This window comes from Ovis canadensis, chromosome 12 (assembly GCF_042477335.2).
Source record: "Ovis canadensis isolate MfBH-ARS-UI-01 breed Bighorn chromosome 12, ARS-UI_OviCan_v2, whole genome shotgun sequence".
Taxonomy (NCBI): domain Eukaryota; kingdom Metazoa; phylum Chordata; class Mammalia; order Artiodactyla; family Bovidae; genus Ovis; species Ovis canadensis.
In genome coordinates, this window is record NC_091256.1 from 86,462,110 (window position 1) to 86,484,346 (window position 22,237).

Consider the following 22,237-nt stretch of genomic DNA (forward strand, 5'->3'; position numbering starts at 1 on the left):
GTCTCATGAGGAATTTTGATATTTTAAAATAATCTCCATAGTTTTATCTTCACTGTACATCTGTCCTCAGAATTCTTCTTTCAAACACTAAACTATCAGTGCTTTATAAATCCTTCATGAAATGCTTATGTCAACTCTTTAAAAGTCTGCCCAGACTGATACTCTTTCCACCCTTCCTCTGGTCTCTAGCTTCTGCTGCAACTAAATACAAGCCAGAGATAGCAGCCCTGAACTTAGGAAAACAATTCCTTGCAACATCGCAAAATATGCATTCAAGTCTCAGACAGAGGAGCTGATCAGCAGTCCCTGCTAGAATTCCTCCATTTCATTCCAATAAACAAGGGCTTTTTCTGCCTTTTAGTTGTTATACCACTTACTTTCTGTTGCCAACTCCCTCTTCCCCCTCAAAAAACAAAAACAAAAACATCCAAAACAAACAAAAAACGCTCAGTAAAGAGGAAAACAATAATTGTTAGGAGTTGGGGGAGTGTCGGAAGTGGTAGAAATACTAGTCTCATTCTAGAGACAATAGTAATCTCCCAGTTTATAAAAAAGAACCAAGCTGGTCAGCCTGGGAAAGGAAACAGTCCTGGACCCAGAAGACATCCTGTGCAGGTGTCAAGACATCACTTTTAAAATGAATAAATCATCCGTGTTGATGACACAGAATACATGCTAAAAAACAGAACCTGTGGACCTTCCTCTACACTAATATTAATCTGAGTGTAACTGGTACAAGCTGCCTTTTAAGAGCTTTCTAGAAACCAGGGGCTATGCTAAGTGCTTTAAATGAATCCCACTTTAAATTTACTGTCACTAAGTAAGGAAGCCAAAGAATTGATGCTTTTGAACTGTGGTGTTGGAGAAGGGCTCTTGAAAGTCCTTGGACTGCAAGGAGATTCAAGCAGTCCATCCTAAAGGAGATTAGTCCTGGGTGTTCACTGGAAGGATTGATGCTAAAGCTGAAATTCCAACACTTTGGCCATCTCATGCAAAGAGCTGACTCACTGGAAAAGACCCCGATGCTGGGAGGGACTGGGGGCAGGAGGAGTAGGGGATGACAGAGGATGAGATGGCTGGATGGCATCACCGCCTCGATGGACATGAGTTTGAGTAAACTCCGGGAGTTGGTGATGGACAGGGAGGCCTGGCGTGCTGCAGTCTATGGGGTCGCAAAGAGTCGGACACGACTGAGCAACTGAACTGAACTGAAGGAAGGAAGGTGTGAAATCATTTTACAGATAAGTAAACATATTTAAAGTTTACTTAACTTGCTATCTGCTTATATCTGCAGACTGCACATAATTTTAGAATCACTTAATCTAAGAACTAAAAAGGCTGTGAATATTTCATTACTAAAATTGATAAATGAGTATAAATCATCGGAATTTAAAAGATTTTGGAAAAAAAATCACAAGAAACATAAAGGATTTTGAAATATATAAGCAGGAAGTTACTAAACCTGAGGCACTGGGCATTGGTTGTTGGGTGCTGCGAGTCGACACTGGAAAACAGAATAAAAAAAAATGCAGATAGGGTCAAACATCTGGGAGTTACTGCTGGCATTTTCACCAGGAATTTAAAAGAGTTTTGAAAAAATATATGTAGGAAGTTACTGAACCTGAGACACTGGGAACTGGAGGGTGGGTACTGGGAACTGGAGGGTGGGTGCTGGGAATTGGAGGGTGGGTGCTGGGAGGAATCGACACTAGAAAACAAAATAATGGAGACTGAGTCAGAAACTCGGGCATTAATACTGTCTTTCCATTCACATGGATTACGCCTTTCATTCTTGACTTATTTAGGTAAAACTCCCTACACTTCAATTTACCCTGCAAAATGACTGCTCTCCATTTTTACATTTAAGAATGCCTAGCAAGAGAAATTTACATACCTGTGTTATGTACATGAAATGCTAAGACCCTACAAAGGCAGAAAATTGCCACAGCAGATTTCTTGTGAATTTGAAGTCATACAACTATCACAGAAATGAATACAACGACAGTTAAATACCAACATTGTTTCTCTTCAGGTTTTCTTGCATTCTTGATATTTAATGTGAAAGAAATAAAGAACAAAAGCAAAAGGAAGACAGTGTTTTTACCTTTAATGCACTTCGGTAGCTCAGGCTCCCAAGTACTGTTCTCACCACAGACAACTATATTGTTGCCATGAAGGTTAAAACCCTCATTGCATTTAAATACAACCGTCGCTTTGTAGTAAAATTTGTGTCCATGTCCTGAGACTATCGTTCCATTTTCAACAGCTGGATATTCACATTTGACCACTGAAAAGTCGAGAAATTCCAGAGTTAATGGAAAGCCACTTCCACACGGGACCAGAAAAACTAGTGTGAAGTAATTCCAGGGGGAAGAAACAGGAAAGAAATGAAAAGATACTAATTGGGGGAAAAAAAGAAAAAAGAACCCAAACCTCTGTGCATCTGGATTCCAGGTAAAGAGATCTAGAGAAATCTAGCAGTGTTTTTTTTTTTAAACACCTAGAACAGACTGCCATACTTCTTTTGCTTCTCTACATTTTCCTTCCATTCCTGACAAGTTTTGAGAGCAGTCTGACTACCAGATACAAACTCAGGGTAAGGTCAAAAGTAATCTTCTTCAGTTTGAGGATTTTTTAAAGATCATTCTGACACTAATTACATACCTTGCTCTTTTAGAAAAGTAGCAAACGCTTTTCTGACAAGGTAACCTTTGAGCTCAAGTTTAATTTGCAAAGAAGCTAGCCATGCCTAGATACGAAAAAGAAAGCTTTCAGGAGGCAACAGCATACAGAAGCTAGGACGTTCAAGAAATGAAGGTCTGTGGAGTTAGGGCAGTGTTTTCCAAACATTCTGGGCTGCAACCAGAGATCAAGAAGCACGTTTTATGCTGTCAACCAGTATATAAACCAACAGGCCTGAGATAATCTTAGGAGTAATTCTCAGCCTTCACACCAATGTGCTGTGGTAATGTCCCACTCTACTCCACTCATAAAAAGTACTCATCCTGACTCTCTTAGTTGACTTTAGTATCCATTAATGGGTTTGGCAGAACTGGGAAGGAAAAAAAAAATCAAGAAAACACTTGCCTGAGTAGTGAGTTCAAGAGAACATCTTATGAGATTAAATCTGAATGACAGATAAGAGGCAGATAATATACAGCCTTTTAAACCAAAAGAGTGCTCTTTCTCCCTTTCTTTGGGTCTGAATTTCCGTCAGGTATCATTTCTCTTCAGCCAGAAGAACTTCCTTATCAATTCTTATAATCCAGGTTGCTAAAGTCGCTCAGCTGAGTCTGACTCTTGATGGCCCCATGGTCTATACAGTCCATGGAATTCTCCAGGCCAGAATCCTGGAGTGAGTAGCCTTTCCCTCCTCCAGGTAATCCAGGTTGACTGATGACAAATTCTTCACACAGCTTTCTACATTAAGTGTTGTTTTTCTGGATTCTGTTTTTCTTCCAGCGTATTAGCAGAAATTGTCTTTTAGTTTCAATAGTTCCATAAAGTCAGAGGCCACTCTCACCTTGGGGTGAGGAGAAAAAGGAGACAAGGCCTCCCGTCTGTTTCTCCCTCTCACTGGCTGCTGCTTGTTTCCAGGAGCTCTAACATGCTGTGCTTAGCTTAATTGGGGGTTTCTCGGTAAATTTTTAAAATTTATTCTGCTAAGGGCAGTGAATTTCCCAGATATGTGGGGTTGTTGTTTGGGATCAAATTTACATAATTTTCAGCCAGTATTTCTGAAATGATTTCCTGCGTTCTCTCTTCTGAAACCCCAATTAGACGTATGTTCAACTGTTTGCTTTTTCTCCCAAAGGTTTCTGTCTCTGTCTCTTGTTTTAATCTTTCTTTTCAAACCATGCTAGGTATCTATTGCCCTGTCTTCAGGTTCCCTGATTTTTTTTCGCTATTGGGCCAATATGCTCCTAATTGCACCTAATGATTTTCTTGTCAGTTAGGTTTAGTAGATACAAAGTGCATACAGTAAATCTCACCCTTTTCTAAGGTGTACAAGTATGTTAGTTTTCATAAATCAAAATAATCATGTAATTACCAACACAATAATAAAAATTCCATTATCTCTAAATACTTCATGTCGCTTTGTATCAACCCTCCAGTTCTCAACCACCTTCCCCACCCAGTCAAGCATTCATCTGTTTCCTGCCTGATCCTGCTGCTCTCCCAGAATGTCTTAGTGGAATCACAGCCTGAGTATGGGTATTTTACTTAGCGTAATGCATTGGAGATTCTTTTGTTGCATGATTCAGGAATTCATTTCTTTTTATTGTAGAGTATTATTCCATTGCATGGATACAGATTAGGCTGTTCATCCATTACAAGCTGAAGGACATGTGAGTTAATTCCAGTGTGGAATGATTATGACTAACGCTGCTTTGAATATTCTCATGCAGGTTTCTATATCAACATACATCTTTTTACTTACATTGCTGAGTTGTATGGTAAGTGTCTATTTAACCTTATAAGGGATTGCCAAACTGTCTTCCATAATATTCATATCACTCTGTATTCTTACCAGCAATGCCTTAAGAGTTCCAACTGCTGTATATTCTTGCCTATTCATTGTATTGTTAGTCTTTAGTTTCGGGTTTTTTTGTTCAGCTATTCTAATAGCTGTTTACTGACATCTCATTGTAGTTTTAAATTCCATTCTGTAGTTTACTATGACACTGAGCAACTTTCCAAGTATTTGGGGATCCATATATTTTCTTTGGTGCAATAGGTCTATTCATGCTGCCCTTTTTAAAAAAAATGGGTTGTTTTCTGATTGTGTCAGACTTTTTTTTGGCGGGGGGGAGGCTCCCAAATCACTGCAGATGGTGACTGCAGCCATGAAGTTAAAAGACGCTTACTCCTTCGAAGAAAAGTTATGAGCAACCTAGATAGCATATTCAAAAGCAGAGACATTACTTTGCTGACTAAGGTCCGTTTAGTCAAGGCTATCGTTTTTCCAGTAGTCATGTATGGATGTGAGAGTTGGACTGTGAAGAAGGCTGAGTGCCGAAGAACTGATGCTTTTGAACTGTGGTGTTGGAGAAGACTCTTGAGAGTCCCTTGGACTGCAAGGAGATCCAACCAGTCCATTCTAAAGGAGATCAACCCGGGGATTTCTTTGGAAGGAATGAGGCTAAAGCTGAAACTCCAGTACTCTGGCCATCTCATGCGAAGAGTTGCCTCATTGGAAAAGACTCTGATGCTGGGAGGGATTGGGGGCAGGAGGAGAAGGGGACGACAGAGGATGAGATGGCTGGATGGCATCACCGACTCGATGGACACGAGTCTGAGTGAACTCCGGGAGTTGGTGATAGACAGGGAGGCCTGGTGTGCTGCGATTCATGGGGCCGCAAAGAGTCGGACACAACTGAGCGACTGAACTGAACTGAACTGATATACTGTAGATACAAGCCCCTTAACAGATATGTACTTTGCAAATGTTTCCTCCCAATGTATGGCTCATTTCATTCCTTCTTTTAATAGTGTGTTTGAAGCAGAAGTCCAGTTTTGATAAGTCCAGTATATTAACATTTCTTCTTTAAAGAATCATGGTTGTAGAATTGTATTTAAGAGTTGTATTTGTGCCTTTGACTAAGGCACAAAGATTTCCTATGTGCTAAAGCAAAAATCTTTTGGTTTTAGATTTCACATTTAAGTTTTTGGTTCACTGTGAATAAATATTTGCAAATGGTGCTAACACAGTGTTGAGGGTTTGTTTTGTTTTTTGAACGGTTTTATTTCTGGACACTGCTTGCTGTTCTATGCTCTACACGGCCGTCCTTTCACCAGTACTGCACTGTCTTGATTCTGGTCCTCATGGTAGTGTTTATCAGAAGACTTGACAGCAGGTAGAATGAGATGACTTTTTCTTCCAAATTTCTATTGACAATTCTAGTTGTTTTATTTTTCTAAATAAATTTTACAATCTTTTTGTCAAGTTCTACTGGGATTTTATGGGATTGTCCTGAATTTATAGATCAATCATAGAGAATCAACATCCTTATTATATTGTATTTTCTAACCCATCATCACTGAATTTTCTCTATTTGTTAAAGTCTTGTTTAATTTCTTAGGTTTAGTTATTCTTACCATTTAAATATTTCACATTGTTATTAGATTTACACACAAGTATTTTGGGTTTTCAAGTTGGTGTAAATAGTACTTGAAAATTTTCCATTTCTATTGGTGTTTTACTAGCATATGGATGTACGGTTATCTATGTGCTGATCCTGCTAAAACTTCAGTCTTTCAAGTTCTCCAGAAAAACAATCTTGTTGTAACTGAATAAAGTCTATGTTATTCCTTACTCTTCAATATGTATGGCCTGTTCTACTAAGAACTCCAAATACAAGGTTGAGTAGTGTTTTAACAGAAGACATTTTTGTCTTGTTCCTACCTTAGATAAACATAACCACTCTTTTACTATTAATTATAATATTAGCTGGGGAATTTTTACAGCTGCCTTTTGTCAGCTTCAGGCAGTTCCCTTATATTCCTCATTTGCTGCTTTATAATGAAAAGATGATGAATTTTGTCATATGTTTTTTCTCTGCATCTATTAAGGTGATTGGTTTTTTTTTTCCTTCAAAGTTTCTTGATATGGTAAATTATACTGATTTTAAAATTTGAATCATTCACACGTTCACAGAATAAACTTCACTTGATTATGATGTACTCTTTGTTTTTTGTAAGAAAAGGATTTGATATACTAATATTTTGTTTAAAAGTTTCAGTTCTATGCCCACTTTGGATACTGTATAACACTTTTCTTGCAGTGTTTCTGTCTGGTTTTGGTATCAGAGCAACACTGTTCTCATGAAATAAATTAAGAAGCATTCCCATCTCTTTAATTTTCTTGAAGACTTTGTATAGGGCTGCTACTATTTATTTCTTAAATGTTTGGTATAATAATACCCTAGTGAGGACACGGGGCCTGCACTACACTTCATGAGGTTTTGGAAAAATATTTACTGAATATAGTTGGCCTGCTATCTTGTTAGTTTCAGGTGTACAGCATAGTGATTTTTTTGTTCACTTGCTTTTTTTCCAGATTATATTCCATTACAGATTATTACAAGACATCGGATATAATTCCCTGTGCGTGCATGCAGTTGCTCAGCCACGTCTGACTCTTTGTACCCCACGGACTGTAGCCCACCAGTGTCCTTTTCCCATGGGATTATTACAGGCAGGCAAACTGGAGTAGACTGCCATTTCCTCCCTTCAGGGGATCTTCCGAACCCATGTCTCCTGTGTCTCTAGCACTGGCAGATGGATTCTTTACCACTGAGCCACCAGGGAAACTCCAGATAATTCCCTGTACTATATGGTAAAACACTTGACGCTTATTTCAGGTGTAGTGGTTTGTATCTCTTAATCCTATACCCCTAATGTGTTGTCCCTACCTAATCCCTTTGGTAACTATACACGTATCTACTTCATCTGAGTCTGTCTTTGTTTTGTATGTAGCATCACTCGTATTTTTTTTATTCCACATTCAAGTGATATCATATAGTATTTGTCTTTCTATATCTGACCTAATTCACTAAGGACAATATTCTCTAAGTCCATCCATGTTGCGAAATACTTGTTGCTTATTTATTTCAGGTTATAGCAATTTATATCTGTTAATTATCCCATGCTTCTAACTCACTGCCCCCTCCCCTCTTCTCACTGGTAACTATAAGTCTGTCTTCTACATCTGAGTCTATACACACACAAAAACACAAAACATTTTAATCCAATCACCTGCTGATGGGCACTTGAGTTATTTGTCTTGGCTGTCTGAAACAGTGATGTTACGAACACTGGGGTAGTTGTACCTTTTTGAATTAGAGACTGTTTTACTCAAGAGTGAGTCTGCAGATCATAGTTCTATTCTTAGTTTTTTAAGGAACCTCCAGACTGCTTTCTTTACTAGCTGTACCACTTTACAATCCCACCAACAGTTTAGGAGGGTTCCCTTTTCTCCACACCCCCTATAACATTTATTATTTATAGACTTTTTGATGATAGCTACTCTGAAGACTGGTGACACTTCATTGTGTTTTGATTTGCATTTCTCTAATAGTTTATGATGCTGAGCATCTTCTCAAGTACTTGTAGGCCATCTGTACGTCTCTTTGGGAGAAATGTTGATTCAGGTCTGCCCATGTTTTAATTGTGTTGTTTTTTCAATACTGACTTACACGAGGTGTTTGTCCATTCTGGATATTAACCTCTTGTCATTTGCATTGTTTGCAAATATTTTCTCTCATTCCATAGGTTGTCTTTTGGTTTTGTTGATTGTTTCCCATGCTGTGTTAAAGCTTTTAAAATTGATTGTGTGCCATTTATCACCCCCCCTTCCTTTTTTTTTTTTTTTGCCTTGGCAAACTGACTTAAAGAAAATATTGCTACAATTCTGTCTGAGAGTTTTATGGTGTCCTGTTTTACCCTTAGGTGGTTACACCATTTGAGTTTGTTTTGTATCTGCAATTTATTTTTGTATACGGTTCTATCTAATTTCATTGTATTATATGTAGCTGTCCAGCTTCTGAAGCACCACTTGTTGAAGAGACTGTCTTTTCTCCATTGCATATCCTTGCCTTCTTTGTCATAGGTTAACTGATCATAGGTGTATGGATTTATTTCTGGGCTCTCTATTCTGTTCATTGATCTATAGTTTTTGTGCCAAGTATCACACTGCTTTGATTATTGTAGCTTTGCAGTACAACCTGAAGTTAAGGAAAGGATATACCTAGAGCTTTGTTCCTTTCTCTTAGGATTGCTTTGGCAATTCTGGATCTTTTCCATATAAATTTTAGGATTATTTGTTCTAGTTCTATGAAAAACATTTTAGGTATTTTGAAAGCAATTGCATTAAATCTGTAGATTGCTTTGGGTAATATGGTCATTTTAGCAATATTAATTCTTCCAGGGGGGTGCATGTTTGGGAATGCATGTACACCCGTGGTGGATTCATGACAATGTATGGCAAAACCAATACAGTATTGTAAAGTAAAATAAAGTAAAACAATAAGAAAAAATAATAATAATAATTCTTCCAACCCAAGATCCAACAACATAGTGTATTTCTCCATTTCTTTAAAAATTGTTCAGATTCCTTTACTGATATTTTACAGTTTTCAGTATATAGGTCTTCCACTTTCTTGGTTAAGTCAATTTTAGGTGCTTTTTATTTATTTTGGATACAATTTTAAATGGAATTCTTTTCTTTTTTTAACTTGGTGTGGCATTTCATTATTTGGGGAAAGAAACACAACAGATTTCTCCATGTTCATCTTGTATCCTCCTACCTTGCTGAATTCATATATTAAGTTTTTCCAGTAGCTTTTATGACCAACCTAGACAGCGTATGAAAAAGCAGAGACGTTATTGCCGACAAAGGTCCAACTAGTCAAAGTCACAGTTTTTCCAGTAGTCATGTATGGATGTGAGAGTTGGACTATAAAGAAAGCTGAGTGCTGAAGAACTGATGCTTTTGAACTGTGGTACTGGAGAAGACTCTTGAGAGTACCGTGGACTTCAAGGAGATCAAACCAGTCAATCCTAAAGGAAATCAGTCCTGAATATTCATTGGAAGGACTGATGCTGAAGCTGAAACTCTATACTTTGGCCATCTAATGCAAAGAACTGACTCACTGGAAAAGACCTTGATGCTGGGAAAGATTGAAGGCAGGAGAAGGGGACGACAGAGGATGAGACGGTTGGAAGGCATCACCAACTTGATGGACATGAGCTTGAGCAAGCTCCAAGACACGGTGATGGACAGGGAAGCCTGGCATGCTGCAGTCCGTGGGGTTGCAAAGAGTTGGACACAACTGAGCGACTGAACTGGAGCTTTTATGAAGACTTTAGCATTCTCTGTAGAGAGTATGATGTCATTTGTGAATAGTGACAGTTTTACTTATTCCTTCCTATTTTGGATAAATTTATTTCTTTTTCTTTTCTGACTGCTGTGGCTAGGACCTCCAATACTATGCTGAATAGAAATGGTGAGTGGGCATCCTTGTCTTGTTACTGAATTTCAGGAAGGCGTTCAGCTTTTCACCTTTGAGTATTATATTGTGGGCTTGTTGTAAATGACCTTTATTATGCTGAGATATGTTCTTGCTGTACTCAACTTGGTGAGTTTTTATCATGAATGGATGTTGACTCATTTGACAAAATTTCTTTCTGCAAAAAGATGGTTCAACGTAAGCAAATCAGTCCATGTGATATACCACAATAACAAAAGATAAAGTCTGCATGAGAGAAAGGTTTAACCTGTTACACTTACAGGCATAAAGTTGTTTGTTTTATTCCTTTATTGTCATTTAATTGTCTACAGTATATTTCGTGACATCTTTTTCACTTGTGATACTGATAATCTGTATCTTCTGTTTTCTGTCAAACTGCATATAGGTTTATCAATTCTACTGATCTTCTACAAGAAGCAGGTGTTGATTTCTTGACTGTCTCTATATTATTTCTCTTTTCAATTTCACTGCTTTTTCTCTGTCTTCATTATTTCCTATTTTTGCTTTATTTGCTCTTTTTCAGTTTCTTAATGTGGAAGTTTAGGTTATTGATTTGAGACCTTTCTCATTTTCTCATATAAGTACTTCATGCTTTAAATATCCTTTGAAGCCTTGTTTCTGTTGTACGCAACAAGTTCGGATATTTTGTGACTTATTTTTACTATGCTTAAAGAAATTCTAATTTCCTTTGTTATTTTGTCTCTGATTTATTAATTTTAAGTGTCTTGCATAATTTTCAAATATTTGGGGATGTTCTAGATTATGTTTTGATTTATTTATTCACCCCATTTTTGATCAGATAATGTACTCCAAATGATTTCAGTTCTTTAAGATTTGTAAAAATTTTCTTATTGCCTAGAATATGGTAATAAGAATGGTCTCTCTTCACTTGAGAAAATATTTTGCTACTATTCAGTGGATCCTTTCTTTCAAGAGGAAAAATCCCTCCAGTGTCTCCCTGCTTTTGATCAAGCTCTAACACCTCAAATCTTTTTAAAAAGATGTTCCCAAGCATTTAGCAATCATATTTATGAGACAATTCACATCTCTTACAATTTACACTACCATTCCCTGCAGCCACACTGTTATACTTCTTGTAATACAAGACAACACTTGGGAAAAAGTGTGTTGAATTTTTGATGCTTTCATGGAAAACAGTCTTAACATGCAAATACACGACAGTTTGCAATGTATCACCTGGAGTGCCAAGAACCTGCCGGGTGAGAGGCTGGAAACTCTACAACTAGTTTTTATTTGGTTTGACTGATATTAAATCAAATTAGAAACCAACTTAACAGGAGACTCAAGCACATATGACTGTTTTTACATATAGGTAAAACTATTTGCAAAGTTTCTACTGTATTTACAAATTAAGAAGGAAATAAATAGAAATATTATTACCTTTACACTGAGGAGGTTGACTACTCCATTCATCATTTCCAACACAAATAAGCCTGCTCTCTCCAATAAGTGAATATTCATCTGGTCCATTTGAAGGATCACAACTATAAGTTACTACTTCATTGTATTCAAATATGTCCTTGTGGCTATTGGTGTATTTTCCATTTGGAATTTCTTTAGGTGGTTTACACAAAACCTCTTAAAAAGAAAAAAAAAAAGAGAGAACATGAAAGGCTAAAGGGAAGGGTAAAGGATTAAATAGCATTAGTAAAGTCCTATGAATTGCCCTCAATAAATTCATTACCATATGATTGCTATATGCTAGATGTGAATCCACTATCCATTTAGAAGCTTTTTATGAGAAAATATATTATCTTAAACTCAAGCTATTAATCTACAAATGAATTTCTAGAATAAAACTCATTTTCTTAAAGTCATGAAATATCTACATGAGATACAAACATTTACCTGTAAGGCCAAACTAAGCTTTGTTCTCATCATAAGACATGCTGACAATTTAAAGATATAATATGATCATGATTAAAAACAGAACTCAGTGCTAGTTGAGAAATGCTTCATAATTTGTAAATGTATCTGTTTGCTAAGTCAGTTCTTCACATTAATACCAATTATTACTGTCATTTTCACTTTCATCCTTATAAGTGTATTGTGAAATTTTCCAGAGGCTATAAATAGTGTGATTTTTCAAGCGACTATATCCTGATGTTTTCCTTAAAGCCAAACATTGAAGAAATTTGCAAAAATGTAAAACAAAACCATTATTTGTTTTAGAATGTTTTTTTCATTAAATATGTGTTATATACTAATAGGTACACATTTATTCTTCTTAAAAATGAATTAATAAATAATTATTCTGAAAACTTTTCAGGATTAATTCAATAATAATAGAGTTGACACAGCATAACCCCTAGCATTATATGGGTTATGTCTATACATTGTTGTTATGACAACAGACATAACCCATATAAACAAGAGCTCACTGGTGTCTATGTTAATTTGAAAGTATAAAGGAGTCCTGAGGCCAAAAGTTTGAGAATTGCTGCTCTTCATTCCAACAACATACTTACTTTCACATGTTGGAGGATGATCACTCCAGTCCACACCATCTCCAGAAATGCCACAATGAGAAATACTTGTCCCGATCAAGTAATAACTAAATGAGAAAAGAAAGGTTACTATGTCCTTTAGTAGTTACAAGGTGAACATAATAATGAAAACAATTTTACATGGCTGTTTTTCTGCACTAGAGTAATTGGAGAGAGAAGTTCCTTAAACAAAATATAACAGAAATGCTTACTAAATCTGCAACTTAATCAAATAAAAGTTTCTGCATCTGAATGAATACACACTGGCCCACAGCAAAATGTCTAAATCACTCTGCACTGCTGTCCGGCATCTTGGCCATATCTGGAAATGCATCACACATTCACATCTACGCTTTTGCTCACACCTTTCTACTTCGTAAGAACTGAGCAGGCAGACAAGGCCCTAGAGGTTGGATTTCGCCCAGCCTAGCTCCCACAGGCTACTTATAAACTGGTCTAGCGGCATGCGCACAGATGCCTGCCTGGGTTCAAGTTCCAGCCCCAAGATTGACTTGTTACCTGGGCTTGGGAAAGTCCATTAAAGTTCACTTCTTCAGTTTCCTCATATATGAAAAGGGAGACAACAGTACATATCTCACGAGACTGTTTTAAGTATTGTATGAGTTAGCATCTGGCACAGTGAGTACTAGGTAAGTTCTAGTTCTTATTAATAGTCTTTAGAGTCTTTACTATTCAACATACAGGCATACCTCATTTCCCTGCTGTTCAAACTGAAGGTGTGTGGCAATCCTGCACCGGAAAACCTACTTGTGTTCATTTTTCCAACAGTGTTTGCTCACTTCATGTCTCTGTGTCACATTTTGGTAAATCTCACAGATTCCAAACTTTATTACTATTATTATATTTGTTATGGTGATCTATGATTAGTGTCTTTCTTATTACTACTATGACTCTCTGGAGCTCAGATTACGGTTAGCACCTTTTGGTCACATAGTATTCTGAAATTAAGGTATGTACATTTTTTCATACATAATGCTATTGCGCAATTAACAGACTATAACGTAAACACATGTAAAAAACCCATTTGATCTGCTTCACTGCAGTGGCCCGGAAGTGAACCTGCAGTTATCTCCAAGGTATGCCTACATCTTTCTAGCAGTAAAGTGGTTTAGCAACACTACTCAATGCAATCTTCTCTGATCATTTAAATTCATACTACATTCTTCTGGACTCTCACGGAAAAGATCACGAAAATGATCTAGTTGGTGCTTTTCATTTACTATTTTATTTTGACACCTCTCTATATGTTGTGTTTCTCGAGAAGTCTACAGCTTCCTTGAGTCTCCTGGCACCTAGCAGCCCCTTTCTATCTATACACTGGATCTCCCACTATTTTTACTTGATCAAGTTAAAAAATACCCAGTGTATCTGCCTGTGCCCCCTTCCAGATGACTTTTCCCCAAGGGTTAACGCACTGATTCTACATTATAACACGTTAAGTAAAGGACTCTGGGATGACGGCAAAACAGGTGGCAACAGGAATCTGTCTCCCCATCTTGACGACAGATTCACTGATAGAATCTGCCTGATTTCCCCTCTTTCGGAAATTTAGAATCTCATCATGGCTTGCAATTTGGAGGAGAAGACTGGACAGGTAAGTTAACTTAATTTCAGTCAATCTGAGCTCTCAGTACAGTGGCAACGCCCCACCCCCCACCTCAGCAGCCCTCTGTGCACATACTGCCGGAGCAGCTTATAAGTAGCCCGTGGGAGCCAGGGCGGGCAAAAAGGGGCCTGTCCTCCAAGGAGCAGGGAATTATGCTCTTATCACTGCTGCTTCTGATCCCAGAGGAGCAAAAAAGAGACGGGCAGCCACTGTCGTCACACCTCCGCCAGCTTTTTCAAGCTCCTTCAACACTGGCCAAATGATTTCCAAGAAATTTGAAATCCAGCACCCTTTGCTGCCTCCTTCACTTTTTTCTTCCCCACTAGCAGAAGTGTAAGCGAAAGTGGCTCAGTCATGTCCTACTCTTTGCAACCCCATGGACTATACAGTCCATGGAATTCTCCAGGCCTGAATACTGGAGTAGGTAGCCTTTCCCTTCTCCAGGGGATCTTCCCAACCCAGGTCTCCCACACTGCAGGCAGATTTTTTACCAGCTGAGCCACAAGGGAAGCCCAAGAATACTGGAGTGGGTAGCCTATCCCTTCTCCAGCGGATCTTCCGGACCCAGGAATTGAACCAAGGTTTCCTGCATTGCAGGTGGATTCTTTACCAGCTGAGCTATCAGGGAAGCCACTAGCAGAAGCTGGACATTAAATACTAGGATATTCCAAAATAATTGCCATGTGGAAAAAAAAATTAGAAAGCAATTGCGCACGCCAAGAGAAAGGCTCAGAAAAGACCTGACTCGGCGCTGAGACACCACACAATAATCAAAACAAAATCAAAGTATAAGAGGGGCCAATCTGATTTTTCAGAGTCACCACATTGTTAGATTTCATATATGGATTCCACAAAAAAGTCACAAGGCATACAAAGAAACAGAAAAAGAATCTATGGCTCATATGCAAAAGATATAATGGAAAGATGGAAAGATAAATGAAAAGAGCTTTTTTTCTGAAGACCTTACGACAGATCCATGGAGCAAAGGCCTTAAAGCGGTGTCTTCTGAGGCCGCTCTCTGGACATAGGTGGGTGCCGGTTCTGCCACCCCACTTTTTGTCAACAAAGCAGCCAGACAGCAGACCACAGATGCAGATCTCTGTGAAGACCCTGATGGACAAGACCATCACTCCTGAGGTCCAGCCGAGTGTCACCATGCAGGAGGTTAAAGTCGAAATCCAAGACACGGGGCATCCTGCCTCTCCAACAGAGTCTGACTTCTGCAGACAGACAGCTGAGGGGGCCGAGCTCTCTCAGACTATAATATCCAGAAAGAATCCACCCTGCCCTTGGTGCATCACACATGGGGTGGCATCATCCAACCTTTCCTCCGCCAGCTTTCCCCAGAAGCGCGACTATGACAAAACAATCTGCTGCAAGGGCTGTGCACGCGCGCTGTCACCTGCCACAGGAAGCAAGGCCAGGCAACAACCTGTGCCCCACGAAGGCCAGTCAAATACAGCCTTTCACTGGCTCGTCTCTGCCCCACAGGGCGGCCCCCTACCCTGGCCCCACGGACCTGGAGCCTCAGAGAAACTGGGAAGAAATAACAGTTGTTAAGACGGACAAAGAACTAAAGGAAGAAATGTGGAAAGTCTAGAGAACAATATGTGAACCCAGAGGAAATAGCAGTTAGAGACAGAAAACTAAAAAGAACCCGAATAAATTCTTGAGTTGAAACTGACATTAATGGAAAAGAAAAAGTCACTAGAAAAACTGAAGGCTTATTTGAGAAGCAAGAATTAGTAGAACTGATATAGGGGAACAGAAATTACTGACTCTGAGAAAGAAAAAAGATTGAAGAAAAATGGATAAAGCCTAAGGACTCCATGGGACACCAACAAGGAGACCAACATATACACTACGGGACTCTCAGAAAAGGGACAGAGAGAATTCTTACAAAAATAACAGCTGAGAACGTCCCAAATTCCATAAAAGACATGAATAGAAATATGTCAAAAGCTCAAAATTCTAAGTAAGATGAATACAAAGAGACCTGCACAAAGCCGTAATAATCAAACTTTCAAAAAACAAAGACAAATAATCCTGAAAACTGCAAGAGAGAAGAGAAACATCGTATGCCAAGCATCGTAAATAAGATTATCAGCAGATGTGTCATTAGAAATTCAGAGTCCAGAAGAAAGTTATTGATATAATTAAAAAAAAAAAAAACTCAACCAAAACCCCTCTATCCAGCAAAACTGAGTGTCAAAAATGAGGGAGAATTTAAGACATTCCCAGAATTTAAAACTTAAGAAGTTTGTGACCACTATACACTCAAGAAGAAATGTGAAGGGAGTACTGAAAAGGGAATGAAAGGTCTCGAAGTCTTATGTATAAAAAAAGACACAGAAACTCAGCAAAGGTAAATATAAAAGCAATTATAAAAGCTAGCATTACTGAAACAGTGGTTTGCAACTACAAATTTTGTTTTCTATGTGATTTAAAAGACTAAATTATAAAATAAGTAAATAGATTATTAAAGTAGAGGCTAGCACTACAATTAATTGTGTAGGCAGCAGTATGACATCAACAACCAAAAGCGTCGAGTACGGGGCGGTAAAGGACTGATTTTGTAATTTATCGAATTTAAGTTGGTATGAATTCAACCTGGAGTGTTGTAACTATACAATGTTTTTTTGTTTTGCTTTGTTTTGGTCACGCTATGAATCTTACTGGATTCACAGCTTGGATCTTAGCTCCCCAATCAGGGATCAAGCCTGTGCCCCCTGCAGTGGGGGTGAAGAGTCTGAACCCCTGGACTACCAGGGAATTTCCATGTACAGTGTTAAATGTAATTTCCAAGGGTAACATCAAACACTACAGCCATAGGATACATAAAAGGAAATGAGACAGGAATTTAAATATTTCACTACAAAAATCAACTACACAAAAAAGACAGTAATGCAGGAAATGAGGGACTAGGGAAAAAGCTATAAAGTATTTAGAAGACAAACCCAAAACAGAAATAGGTCCCTCCTTGCTCCAACCAAGTCCTGTCTACAAGAGACTCACTTGACAGCAGAAGACATCAATGGAGGGAAAACGAAAGCCTGGGAAAAGGTATCAGTAACCACAACACAGTTGAGGAGCTATACTAAAACCTGACAAAACAGACTGTAAATTAAAAAAAAAAAATGGTTACAAGAGACAAAGAAGGAAATTTTATGCTAACAAGGGTTCAATGCTGCAAGAAGATGTAACAGTACAAACGTTTATGCACCTAAAGACAGGCCATCAAAATACACGAAGCAAGAAATGACAGAACATTAGAAAGATGGCAATGATGACCCTGTATGCAAGACAGCAAAGAAGACACAGATGTGTATAGCGGACTTTTGGACTCAGAGGGAGAGGGAGAGGGAGAGGGTGGGATGATTTGGGAGAATGGCATTGAAACATGTATACTATCATGTAAGAATCGAATCGCCAGTCTATGTCCGATGCAGGATACAGCATGCTTGGGGCTGGTGCACGGGGATGACCCAGAGGGATGTTGTGGGGAGGGAGGTGGGAGAGGGGTTCATGTTTGGGATTGCATGTACACCCATGGTGGATTCATGTCAATGTATGGCAAAACCAATACAGTATTATAAAGTAAAATAAAGTAAAAATAAAAAGTTAAAAATAAATAAATAAAGTATAAAAAAAAAAGAAATGACAGAATGGAAGGGGCAAGTACACATTCCTACACAATAAGCGTTTCTCCAGCATTAGTTGGAGACTGTGATACCTCACTCACAGTAATGGACAGAACGACTATGCAGAAGATAAACAGAGGACCTTAATAAGAAAACACCAGAGCTCACAGATCCATACAAAGCACTCTAGCCAACAAAACAGACTATACAGGCTTCCCAACAGCACATGGGATACTCTCCAGGATAGACCATATGCTAGGCTATAGTAAGGAAACAACGTTATTCACACGTAATTATTTAACAAACAATACTATGTTTATTTTATGCTACAAACTAATTTTAAGTAGATTTTAAAAGGTAGATATTACACAAAGCATATCCTTTGACCACACTAGGAAGAAGTTAAAAATCATTAACAAAGGGAAAACTGAAAATTCATGAAACTATGAAAGTTAAACAGTATGTTTTAAATCAACCAATGGTTCAAAGCAGAAATCAGAGTGATTAAAACATTCCTTGACAAATGGGAATGAAAATATAACATATCAAAACTTATGGGATCTAGTGCCAAAGGGGAAATTTACACCTATAAATGTTTACATTAAGAAATGATACCTCTGAAAGTTCAAACTAAGTTTACAAGTTAAGGAACCAGAAAAAGAAATAAATCCAAGGCTAGCAGAAGGAAGTAAATAATAAAGATTTATTACAGTTTAGTTGCCATATTAGAACAGAGATAAACAAAAAAAGAGCAAAACAATAGAGAAAAATTGAAGAAACCAAAAATAGGTTCTTCAAAAAGTACAATAGTTTAAAAAGCTTTAAATAGACTAAAAGTGATTAGACTCAAATTACTAAGTCAGAAATAAAAGTAGTAACACCACCACTGATTTGACAGAAATAAAAAATACTGTAAGAGGGCCAGGAATAATTTTATGCCGCAAATGGAAGCACTGGATAAAACAGACAAACTCCTAGAAACACAAAACCTACCACGACTTAATCACCCGAACAGATAATCTGAATAAACCTTAACTAGGAAGGAGATGGGAGAAGGAAAACAGCACCCCACTCCAGTGTTCTTGCCTGGAGAATTCTGTGGACAGAGGACCTGGTGGGCTGCTGTCCACAGGGTCACAGAGTCAGATATGACTAAAGCGACTTAGCATGCATGCACGCATTGGAGAAGGCAATGGCAACCCACTCCAGTATTCTTGCCTGGAGAATCCCAGGGACAGAGGAGCCTGGTGGGCTGCTGTCTATGGGGTCACACAGACTCATACACAACTGAAGCGACTTAGCAGCAGCAGCTGCAGTAAGGAGACAGAACCAGTAACCAAAAATCTCTCAATAAAAAAAAATTCTGGATCTGATGGTTTCACTGGTGAATCTACCAAACATTTAAAGAAGTAACACCAATCTTTCCCAAACTTTTCCAAAAAACTAAAGCGAAGGGAAGTCTTCTGAGCTCATTCTGTGAGATGAACATTACCACGATAGCAAAATCCGACAAAGACACAAGGAAAGTTAGATCAACAGCCTTTAAAAACACCGATGCAAACAACCTCAACACGATACTAGTAAACAACTCAACAGCATCTTAAAAGGATTAAACATCATGAGCAAGTGAGAGTTATCCTGAGAATGCAAGGGATGGCTCAACACATAAAAAAAAACAATCATTGTAATAAGCCATATCAAAAGAATGAAACAAAAAAAGCACATGATCACCTTAACTGAGGCAGAAAAGAAACTTGACAAAATTTGATCAGAACAGGCATGGACAACTACTTTTACCACTTTTATTCAACATGGTACTAGAAGCTCTAGCTAGAGTAATTAAGCAAGAAACTATATATATTATATATATATATATATAAAATATATATATATTTCTACTACACAGAAAACCCTAAAGATTATGCACACACACACATAAACACAAATACGAATGTGGGAACTAATAAACTCAGTTCACTATTGAGTTTATTGGGCTTGATAAAGTACAGAAATGGTATGGACCTAACAGAAGCAGAAGATATTAAGAAGAGGTGGCAACAATACACAGAACTGTACAAAAAGAGCTTCATGATCCAGATAATCACAATGGTGTGATCACTCACCCAGAGCCAGACATCCTGGAATCTGAAGTCAGGTGGACCTAAGAAACAAAGCTAGTGGAGGTGATGGAATTCCAGTTGAGCTATTTCAAATCCTGAAAGATGATGCTGTGAAAGTGCTGCACTCAATATGCCAGAAAATTGGGAAAACTCAGCAGTGGCCACAGGACTGGAAATGGTCAGTTTTCATTCCAATCCCAAAGAAAGGCAATGCCAAAGAATGCTCAAACTACCGCACAATTGCACTCATCTCACACACTAGTAAAGTAATGCTCAAAATTCTCCAAGCCAGGCTTCAGTAATACGTGAACCGTGAACTTCTAGATGTTCAAGCTGGTTTTAGAAAAGGCAGAGGAACCAGAGATCAAATTGCCAACATTCACTGGCTCATCGAAAAAGCAAGAGTTCCAGAAAAACATCTATTTCTGTTTTACTGACTATGCCAAAGCCTTCGACTGTGTGGATCACAATAAACTGTGGAAAGTTCTGAGAGAGATGGGAATACCAGACCACCTGACCTGCCTCTGGAGAAACCTGTATACAGGTCAGGAAGCAGCAGTTAGAACTGGACATGGAACAACAGACTGGTTCCAAATAGGAAAAGGAGTACGTCAAGGCTGTATACTGTCACCCTGCTTATTTAACTTATATGCAGAGTACATCATGAGAAACGCTGGGCTGGAAGAAGCACAAGCTGGAATCAAGATTGCCGGGAGAAATATCAATCACCTCAGATATGCAGATGACACCACCCTTATGGCAGAAAGTGAAGAGGAACTAAAAAGCCTCTCGATGAAAGTAAAAGAGGAGAGTGAAAAAGTTGGCTTAAAGTTCAACATTCAGAAAACGAAGATCATGGCATCTGGTCCCATCACTTCGTGGGAAATAGATGGGGAAACAGTGTCAGACTTTATTTTTGGGGGCTCCAAAATCACTGCAGATGCTGACCGCACTCATGAAATTAAAAGACACGTACTCCTTGGAAGGAAAGTTATGACCAACCTAGATAGCATATTCAAAAGCAGAGACGTTACTTTGCTGACTAAGGTCCGTCTAGTCAAGGCTATGATTTTTCCACTGATCATGTATGGATGTGAGAGTTGGACTGTGAAGAAAACTGAAAGCCGAAGAATTGATGCTTTTGAACTGTGGTGTTGGAGAAGACTCTTGAGAGTCCCTTGGACTGCAAGGAGATCCAACCAATCCATCCTAAAGGAGATCAGTCCTGGGTGTTCATTGGAAGGACTGATGCTAAAGCTGAAACTACAATACTCTGGCCACCTCATGCGAAGAGTTGACTCATTGGAAAAGTTCCTGATGCTGGGAGGGATTGGGGGCAGGAGGAGAAGAGGACGACAGAGGATGAGATGGCTGGATGGCATCACGGACTCAATGGACCTGAGTTTTGTGTGAACTCCAGGAGTTGGTGATGGACAGGGAGGCCTGGCATACTGTGGTTCATGGGGTCGCAAAAAGTCCGACATGACTGAGCGAGTGGACTGACTGAATAAACTCAGTAAAGTACCAGGATACATAGACAATAATAAAAAGCCAGTTGCATTTCCAGAGATATCACATTATCCCTTAAATTCATATTTTTAAAAAAGGCTCAGTATCCTTAATATTAATATTAATATCCTTACTATTAAGAGAACCCTGCAGAACAAAGGCTGTTATTAAATACTCAGTACTTTGAGATGCTTCACTCCTATGTGGTAGTTTCAACAATAAGGTTTTCCAACTAAAAGATCCTGATGAAGATTACTGTCTAAGCTAGCCAGGTCAAGTTTGGTCTAGTAACATCTTACAGATTTCTTCGATATAAGAACAACTATAGTTGGCTATTCCAATTCCCAGTTCCATAAACCCTATTTCAAATCTCAGAATTGGACATTTTATTGACAAAGAGAGTGCACTGTGTTGTCAAGGATACAGTCACCATGATTTTTCATTGTTTAATACATACACTAAATTTTGTCAACTTCCCTCATGGCTCAGATGGTAAAGCATCTGTCTACAATGTGGGAGACCCGGGTTCAATCCCTGGGTCAGGAAGATCCCCTGGAGAAGGAAATGGCAATCCACTCCAGTACTATTGCCTGGAAAATCCCATCGACAGAGGAGCCTGGTAGGCTACAGTCCACGGGGTCGCAGAGTCGGACACAACTGAGCAACTTCACCTGTATACTAAATTTTATACTATTTCACTTTCCTTCAATTTCAATTTCTATTAGTTTCTATTGGTTCTATTTCTAATTTCTATTAGTTCTATTATTTATCTTTTCAATCTTCATAAAAAGCCCAAGGTTAT

The 22,237-nt window shown here is 38.4% G+C and overlaps 1 protein-coding gene across 50 annotated transcripts in view; it reads right to left on the minus strand.

Moving 5' to 3' along the window:
- CD46 (CD46 molecule) overlaps window positions 1-22,237 on the minus strand; it is a 39,551-nt gene that overhangs the window by 12,865 nt on the left and 4,449 nt on the right. For 24 of the 50 annotated variants that reach the window (XM_069544267.1, XM_069544271.1, XM_069544291.1 and 21 more), the window contains exons 4-8: window positions 12,521-12,606; window positions 11,433-11,630; window positions 2,105-2,287; window positions 1,622-1,708; window positions 1,463-1,504 (exon numbers count right to left, since the gene is read on the minus strand). In XM_069544267.1, coding sequence (XP_069400368.1) covers window positions 1,463-1,504; window positions 1,622-1,708; window positions 2,105-2,287; window positions 11,433-11,630; window positions 12,521-12,606 — 596 coding nt within the window. The remainder of the gene's footprint in view (window positions 1-1,462; window positions 1,505-1,621; window positions 1,709-2,104; window positions 2,288-11,432; window positions 11,631-12,520; window positions 12,607-22,237) is intronic. The other 26 variants (XM_069544293.1, XM_069544283.1, XM_069544308.1 and 23 more) reach the window with 2 other exon arrangements.